The sequence below is a fragment of the Echinops telfairi genome, unplaced genomic scaffold (genome assembly GCF_000313985.2).
Source record: "Echinops telfairi isolate 266 unplaced genomic scaffold, ASM31398v2 ScPeMD7_2;HRSCAF=8, whole genome shotgun sequence".
In the NCBI taxonomy this organism is placed as follows: domain Eukaryota; kingdom Metazoa; phylum Chordata; class Mammalia; order Afrosoricida; family Tenrecidae; genus Echinops; species Echinops telfairi.
In genome coordinates, this window is record NW_022103898.1 from 8994769 (window position 1) to 9003913 (window position 9145).

At 53.4% G+C, this 9145-nt stretch overlaps 1 protein-coding gene across 4 annotated transcripts in view; it reads left to right on the plus strand.

Moving 5' to 3' along the window:
* The window catches only part of LOC101648441 (DNA dC->dU-editing enzyme APOBEC-3D-like), a 32465-nt gene that overhangs the window by 17718 nt on the left and 5602 nt on the right, over positions 1-9145 (plus strand). For all 4 annotated transcript variants that reach the window (XM_045292482.1, XM_045292502.1, XM_045292498.1 and 1 more), the window contains 2 exons: positions 6382-6529; positions 7616-7663. In XM_045292482.1, the coding sequence (XP_045148417.1) occupies positions 6382-6529; positions 7616-7663 (196 nt within the window). The remainder of the gene's footprint in view (positions 1-6381; positions 6530-7615; positions 7664-9145) is intronic.

Consider the following 9145-nt stretch of genomic DNA (forward strand, 5'->3'; position numbering starts at 1 on the left):
TGACAGAGCATGCGCTTTTACGCAAAAACCGCGATAGAGCGAAGCCGCGGAAGTCGGCTTTCTGTTGGAAAGAAATCATAAAAGCAAGCCTGAGAACCTCGTGGGACCCATACTTCACCGCTGTTCCTCCTGTCACCGTCTCAGCCCCCATGGCTGCTGGGGGACCCCGGGACAGTGCCCAAGGGCAGGCCTAGTGGTCTTTCCAGCTGCTTCCGCGCGTCGGACTCCCTGTTTCCTCCAGGAGAAAAGCAGATCAGGAGCCCAGCTACCTGAAGGGCACGTGACTTGATTGTCTAGGTCACCAAAGCCAACGGGTCAGAGCGGATGGGTCAGAAGGGCACTTCTTCCTAGAAAACATGAGCAGAAGGTTAGTCTCCAGGGCCACACAGACCTCCAGGTCACACCCTCAAAGCCAGTGAGTGTGCCCCTCCCAGAACATGCCCATTCTCCCCATCTCAGACAGTTCACCCTTGATGTCTCTCTTCATTGGACCCTCCCGACCCCAGCAACGGGGCCAGTTTCACTTCCTATGCTACTGAGACCTAAGTCTAAGGCTCTCAAGAACAGGCATTTACTGTCTCACAGTTCTAGAGGCTGGCAATCCAAGTCAGGGTTCTTGGGGGCCCTGGGCATTCCCTGGTGCCCCTCTCATGACCTTGGTCTCCCCCTTTGTGTCTGCTTGCATCTGTGTCTGTGCTGCTCTTGGTAGAACTCAGAAGTGATTAGGTTTAGGACCCACCTTGCGCTGGCCTCCTCACAACTGACGGATTTCATTATAGTAGGTTATAGATGATGATTACATGAGCTTGTATTATATGATAGCCAATGTTATAGGGGTTAAATCCCAACATATATTTGGGGGGGCACTGTGTTAGTCTGGGTAAACTAGGGAAACCAATCCACAGAAACTCATATGTATAAGACAGAGTTTTATCTAAGGGGGTAAGTGTACTTTAAGAAAGCATCCCAACCCAGTGCTGCCCAAGGCCATAAGTCCAACGTTAGCCCATATGTCCGACACTGTTCTACAAAGTCCTCCTCAATCTCACAAAACGCACGAAATGATGTGGACTGCAGGAGGAAAGCCGAATCAGTGAGCGTGTAAGCCCTGGCAGGGGTCTCCACAAGGGTGCTCCAGCACCCAGGGCTGCATCAGGGTAGGTCCATGTGGCTTCTCCTCAGGGATGTCTTGCAGGAAGTGAGCCTTGCCAGATGAAGCAGGGAACTGGCTAAGGCAGCTGTACCCTGGTCTGACTATCAGAAAGCAAGAGACCTGAGAACTAGAAAGGCGAGGCTCGCTGAGCCATTTATCCTTCCGCCCTTCAATTAACCCCACATGTGTTTATTGACCAGGTTGGTACCATAAACCATAACTACCTCAGGCACAATTCTATCCATCACACTTTCCATGCTCTCTCCACCAGGCAGCACTTGACTGTGTGTTGGGCATCGGGCCATGGGGACACCTTTGCTCTCTGACTTTGAGCAACACCCCAGTGTGCAGATCTGAATCTTCTTGCAGAGGCCCCCTTGTTCTGGCATCTTCCATCAGCAGCTGTGCCAGGAATATTGGGACAGACAAGGTTAGAAAGGTTGTTACTGGCGGTCTCTAAGCCCTTCTCTGCAGCACAGCTGCGGAGGCTCTGATAAACCCGGTGCCCATCCAGGGCCACTGAACAGGCTGGAATGTATCAAGTAGGGGCAGCAATGGGGTGGCAGGGAAAGGTTCATTTGTCAATCGTGCCCGTGTGTGGTGTGTGTGTGTGTGTGTGTGTATCACCATCTGTCAGTCTGTCGTGCTGCTGTGGTGATGGAAGCTGTGCCGCTGGCATTTCAAATGGCAGCAGTCGCCCATGGTGAACAGGTTTCAGAGGAGCGTCCAGACTGAGAGGCTGGGAAGAAGGAACGTCTGAAATCTTTGCTGCTGAGAATGTGATGCGCAGCAGCTGCACGATGTCTTGATAAGAGTGCTGGGAGATCAGCCCTCCGCTGGGAAGGCATTCTGAGTACACATGGGGAAGAGCTGCTTCTTCAAGGTATACTTGACCTTCATGACAACGGCAGAGCAAACCTTTGGAGACTTTGCCAAGAGGCGGTGGTTTGGACCGAATAGGGGATCCTCTGTGGTTTAACATGAGCAAAAGTGTGCATCAGGGCTGTATCCTCTCACCGTAGTGAATCAATCTGCATGTATGATTGCTGAGTAAATCATGCAAGAAGCTAGACAATACGAAGAATGCTGCAGGATTGGAAGAAGATCGAGAACACAATCTTACTTGCTAAAAGCAAAGAGGACTTAGAGCATTTACTGTTGAAGATCAAAGACTACAGCCTTCGGTATAACTTATACCTCAAGGTACAGAAAACAAAAATCCTCACAACTGGACCAGTAAACAACATCACACCCGTGTTAGTCTGGGTAGACTAGAGAAACAAATCCATAGACACTCATATGTGTATAAGAAAGAGCTTCATCTACAAGAGCAATTGAACACTAAGACAACATCCCAGTCCAGATCAAGTCCATAAGTCTGATAGTAGCCCATATGCCTGATGCCTAGCTATAAAGCCCTCTTCAGACTCACGAAACACATGCAATGACGCCAAATGCAGGAAGATCACAGGCCAGTGGGTGGGAAGTCTTGCGGGTCCAGTGGTGTGGTAAGCATCTCAGCGCTGGCAGGGGTCTCCACTTGCCTTCTCCAGTTCCCAGGGCACGGGGTCTAGCAGCGCAGTGCCATGTGTCTTGTCAGTAGAGAGTGTCTCCTGCCTCCAAGGCGGAAATCCAGGAATTCTCAGGAGAAGGCCATGCCCACACAGCGGCCTCATTGGCTATGGTCTGATTGACAGACTAGACTCCACCCCTTCACTCTTAATCCTTCAAGTCCCAAATTGACACCAGATGATGCCACTACCAAACAACAAAGAAAAGATGGAAGCTGTCCAGGATTTCATTTTACCTGAATCCACAGTCAACATCCAGAGAAGAAATAGTCAAGAAATCAACTGATGGATTGCCTGGGGGAAATCTATTGTGCAAAGCTATCATTTGGGGAACTAAGGTGCACCTCACTAAAAGCCACGGTCTATTGGATCGCCTCATCTGTGTTGCAAGTACAGTTGCCGTACAGTGAATGGAAGACCGGAGAACATGGATGCATTTGAGTTGTGGTGTCAAAGGAGAATTGTGAATATCCTTTGGACAAACAAGTCTGTCTCGATAAGTACAACCAGAATGCTCCTTAGAAATGATGATGGTGAGACTTCATCTCGTACAGTTTGAACCTCTTCGCAGGAGGGACCAGTCCCTGGGAAAAGACACCCTGCTTGGTGAAGGAGAAGGTCAGTGTAAAAGAACAAGACCCTTCCGGAGACGGTGGCTGTGACAATGACCCAACAGTGGCATGGCTGCAAGAGTGGGCTCACACCGAACAACAATTGTGTGGCTGTTTCAGGACCAACCAGCATTTTGCCCTGTTGTACAAAGGGTTGCTAAGTGTTGGAACCAACCGAATCGTACCTCACAAGAACCATGTTCCCGGATGGAGCCCATTTTTGCAGCCACGGGATCAGTCCATCTCCCTGAGGGCCTTCCTCTTGAGCCGCCCCTCTGCCGTAACACACGTGATAACACAAACAATCCATGTGGGAAATCTCAAATTGTAGAGGGCTGCTAAGGAACTCGTCTTTTAGAATAGTCACCTTTCGAAAGATGGTCCAGGTTTTGTATCCGATGGTCCCTGGTTGAACTGCGACAAGGCAAGCGCAAGCTTGAAATCATTTCTCAAATCCTGATGTGGAAGGGCCAAGGAGATAGTAACTCTCCTCCCACTGGCCCCTCGTCCCCTCCTCTCTTGAACAATGAGGAGCCAGGAGGGGGTGTAAGTTGGACGCAGGAGCCTCAGCCAGACAAGACTGCCTGCAGTACATATCTTAGCTGTGACCTCATGGGGACTATCAGGAGAGTGATCCTGTCCTCCTGATGCTACTGGGGGAGTAGAGTCAAGGATGTGGTACTGGATCTGCCTGACACAGCCACCTTCACCAGGGTGGGACATGGGAACTTGCATCCCCAATCCCAATCTTTACTTTCCTTCTCACTCAGATACTAGTGCCTTCAGGAGCCGTGACGGTGTGGAGAGGGTGCTCACAGAGAAGGAGCATTCCCAAAGCCAAGGGAAGCCCTGTGAAGGAGAAATGAAGCCCGAGAGCCTATTGTCAAGGGGCAGCTAGGGATGAGCCCACCACAGAGACTGCGGTCCAGCCAGGATCCAGGGAGGACCTACCTAACACTGCCTGTGCTGCCCTCGGGTCCCCTCTCTGCTCCCTGCTTCAGACTCTGCCTCCACTGTGTCCTGCCTCCTTCTCTGTGATGGTTCAGGCTTTGGGTCAACTTGGCTTGACCAGGATTCTCAATGATTTGGCAATTAAGACTACATCATTCCCTATGATGGTAATCTAATGCAGTGTAATCACTTTCATAATGGTATCTACTATGAGCGGCCAATCGATTTTAAGATTAGAGTGGGATACAGCATCTTTGCTCAGACCACAACCCTGATGCAACTCATTGAAAGGAAGATTCCTCTGGCCGGTGGCCTGCTTCCAATATAAGTGAACACTGTGGGAAAGCTTACTTGCTCTTTGCTGGTTTATCCTACATCCGGCTCATCAGCCACTAGTTGCTTGCACTGGAGCCAGCGGCCACTCATCTAGCCTATTATTCCTGGGAGTCACTTGCATCCTGCCATCTGGCCTGCCAACCTTGGATTCTTTCACCTCTACAGCCACAAGTCTGCCATTGTCCTGCCGATCTTAGCACCATTCGCCCCAACAGTTTCTGGACACAGGAGAAGCCTACAGCCTAACATCGGACTTGGACTTGCCCACTTCTACAACTGTGTGAAACGTTTCCTTGAAGAAAATGTTCTACACACACACAAGAAAAATCGACGTTGATAACCTTCACTGACCTCACTGCTCTAGAAAACCCAACATAAGATCCCCTCCCTGCAGCCTACCCTTCACTTCTCTTCCTCTTTTGGCTTCTTCTCAAATCTGTCGTGTCCCCCCCGCCCGCTTCCTCAGATCTTTCCTCTCTGTGCCACCGGCCATGTCCCATGGTGCGGCCATCAGGTCCTCTGAAAACTCTGTTGACACCCATGTGCACCACGTTTAGAGAGAAAGGCAGTTGAAACAATTGTTGGAGTCCGATGCATGCGCAGTTGACAAAGAATTCTCTAATTTCTGCTGCATAGAAGGAAAATCCCTGTCTGAGGCCAGAAGAGAGTTTCCGAGGAAGACACTATCCAGGGGGGACACAAGCTCAATTGGCTTGTGCCGATATTGAGGGCTAGATAGCATCCATGGAGCCACCAACAAGTCCCACAGAAGAAAACACTGGGTGATCTTATGCCATCACCACGGTCACTGCCATGTTTGAGCCCGTCACTGCCGCTACTGCACCAAGCTGCCTCCCTGAGGGCTCCCTCGCCCTCCCCTTCACCAAACACAAGAGCCTCCCGCAACCGAGCCCTGTTCACCCGGCAGCCAGACAACGTTCGGGTGTGAGGTAGATCATCAGGCCTTCTTTCCAGACTGTCAGTCTGGAAGTTGCCATGAAGCCTGTCCACAATGGGGCACGCTGCTGGTATTTGAAATGCCAGGAGCCTAGCTCCCACCCTCACAACACCCCCCAAGCCGGCACAGTACAACAAGCCGACAGATGGGTGGCATGCTGATCCATTCGGAAAGTATGAGTGACAAGGGAAACTGTATTATGGTCGCCTGGAGTGCCGCGAAGGAGGGGCTTTTCAGGGCAAGGGGTTTCCTGCAGTTGTTCTAAGTGAGTGTTTCCGTCTTATTCCTCACCCTGGGGGAAGCCAGTGGTCTTAATGAGGACTGGACCCTCTGAGAAGGGCCATCAGTCCAAGGCCACCATCCCGGGAAGGCACTTGCCAGCGCTGATCATTCCCATCCACCAGAAGCTTGGCTAAGTAGCGTCCTGGGTATCAGAAGGGCAGGGAGGGTAGGTAGCACAGCAGATGTTGGATAGGGTTTCTCGTGGTGGAACTGGTGGTGTTTCAACGTGCCACTAGAAAGAGGCTGGTGACATTTCTGGACCTGCCGGCATGCAGTATGGACACTCACTGCAGCCAAGGTAAGAGATGGGATACAAGGTAGGAGAACTCACCCTCTCCCTGATGCCCTTACCAGGACCTTGATCCTGCCGCCCACCCCGGTCCTCCTGGCCAAGGAAGAGAGAAAGCAGACACCCTCCCTTCTCCCTCCAGGGGTGCAGGGGGACCTGAAGGACAGGAGCCTGCAGGGGACCCAGAGGATGGTCTCTGCAGCTTTGATTTTCCCTTTCTGGCCGCACAGAAATGCAATGGATCGGCTGACAAGCGAGACATTCCCCTTACAGTTCAACAACATGCACCGGCTCAAAAAGCCCTACTACTCCAGGGACGCCTACTTATGCTACCGGCTGGATGGCCCTCAAAGCGCCCAACGCTGCTTTTGGTACAAGGTGCCAGGGAGGTTCTTGGGGCACAGGGCAGGTGGGGGGAGGGGGGGCTGACTTAGTGGATCTGCAGGGGCTTACACACACAGCTCTTCAATTGCCTGGGCCACTTCCTCTGGGTGTTCTTCGTCCCGTGCGGCCTCGGCCTCCGTGGGGCTCCCCACATTTAAAAAAAAATCATTTTATTGGGGGCTCTTACAGCTCCTATCACAATCCATACATACCTCCATTGTGTCAAGCACATTTGTACATATGTTGCCATCATCTTTTTCAAAACATTTTCTACTTGAGCCCTTGGTATCAGCTCATTTTCCAGCTCAAGTTGTATTGCTCTCCTGCACCCTGACTGGCTCATCTCCCCGTGACCCTTCTGTAAGGGGATGTCCAATTGCCTACAGATGGCCTTTGGGTCTCCACTCTGCACTCCCCTCATTCACATCAATATGATTTTTTGGGGGGGCGGGGGGCGGTCTTTGATGCCTAATACCTGATTCTCATCAACACATGATCACACAGGCTGGTGTGGTTCTTCCATGTGGGCTTTGTTGCTTCTCAGCTAGATGGCTGCTTGCTTATCTTCAAGCCCCCCCCCCCAACATTCTATCCCACTCACTCCACCCCGTTTCCCAGCTTGTGCCGATGCTGTTCACTCCAGGAGAATGCTCTTCCTGGGCCTCTGAGTCCTCCCCCTTCGCTCCCAGCTCAGCCATAACTTCAAGGAAGGCCCCAGCTCCCACCCCCGGTTCTGGCAGCGCCTGTCACAAAGCTGCCCTCATGAGGGAGCCCCTTTGATGAGTGTCTGCCTCCTCTGTTGCCTCTCTTGGGCCCCCCCCCACCTCTCCCACCCCATGCTAAGTGGGTGAACGTGCTAAGTGGATGAACGAGCCAATGGATGATTGGCTCCAAGGTGGCCCCATGACTTCTGGGTGTCCTAACACTTGAATTACTAGGGAAACCACCTGGGACACCCACCCAAGCCTGGCCGGGTGGGAGTGGGGGAGGGGGAGGCACCGACTCTACAGAGACTCTGAGGAGGCTTCTGCCCTTCCCTGCGTGCCTGGTCACTTGTCTACCCCTTTTCTCTTAAAACAGATGAAAGAAGAAAAAGAAGGAAATCCAAACTTGCCCACGGAGACCCTGGTGGGTCACGCGACTTCATGGTCCATCCCTTACACGTCACCCACCGCCCTCCCCGCACACCTGGCTCACCTGCCCTCGCGATGGTTCTGTCATGTCCACGAGGGACTGCTTGTGCCAAGAACCTGGGATGACCCATCTGTGGGCTACCCGGAGAGAAGTCTGGGGGCTGTAGAGTGGGGGCAGCCGCTCTCCAGCTGCTCATGGTCCAGTTGGAGTGTGTCAGCTGGGTGGCATGATGAGCACCCAGAGTGCAGGGGCTCAGAGGCCGGCCCCCAGGGTGCAGTGGGGGGCGGGGGGAGGGCAGGGGCGGGTCTGGGACATGCTGTAGAGGAGGGAAGACTTCCCAGCAGAGGGCGTGGTGGAGGTGGGTCTGAAAGTAAGAACTGGCCGAGGCTCATGGACGATAGAGGGCATGTAGGTATGGGTAGGTGGGTGCGTTGGGGGGGTTCTTGTGAGAACCTCCAATGGTCTCCTTCTGTGGTGTGTGAAGTGTGAAGAAGCCGAGATAGGAGACACAGCAAGGGGGAGGCGGTCAGGGGCCAGGAGTGCCAGGAACCAAGAAGGAGGGTTCAGATGGGCCCTGTCCCTCCTGTGGGCAGCCCAGGGAGGATGGATCTGCCCTAGGGGGGGTGGTCCCACATGTGGTCTCAGGGGGCAGAGCCTGGCTTTGGTTGTGGGTCTGGTGGGCCGGCGCCTGCCTCTGTGCTCTGTTGCATTAGCTTTGGCCACTCTGATCTTGCCCGGAGCTCCCACCACACCCCGTTCTCTCTGCAGCCCATTCCTGCTGGCCGCCTGGCCTGAGCAGGACGGTCATGATGGGCTGTACATCCTCTGGTTGCAAAACTGCACCCGTCCCTGGTCGCCGTTACTTTGGGGGCATAATGCTTCCCCCCTCTGCCTGACCCAGAGTTCCTGCTCAGTGAAGGCACTCCCTTAGCCTCCAGACTCACAGCTCCCATCGCTAGCCCTGGTGGCACGAGTTCCAGCAATGGGGCAACCTGCCAGGAGCCACAGCCCAGTCAAGACAGATGGGTGGTGGGTACGACTCTTAAACCAAGCGCAACCCCGCTGCCCTCGGATCTGTTGTGACGCCGGGCGACCCCTGCTTCAGAGTGCAACAGCACCACGGAGCAGCGGTTCTCAGCCTATGGGTCGCGACCCCTCGGAGGGGGTGGGGGTGTCGAACGACCCTTTCACAGAGGTCGTCCTATTCGTCACAATACCAAAACGACAAGGATGAAGTAGCAACGAAATTAATGTTCTGGTTGGGGGGGTCACTACCACATGAGGAACTGTATGAAAGGGTCGGGGCACTAGGAAGGTGGAGAACCCCTGCATGGGGGGTTCTGGACCGGAGCCTTCCAAAAGCAGAGCCAGGGCCTTCTTCCAGGGACACTGGGTGGCATCAGACTGCCAACCAAGCAGTTGGCAGCTGAGCACTGAACCGGTGCCACAGGCAGGGCCAGGGCCGCCCTTAGCACA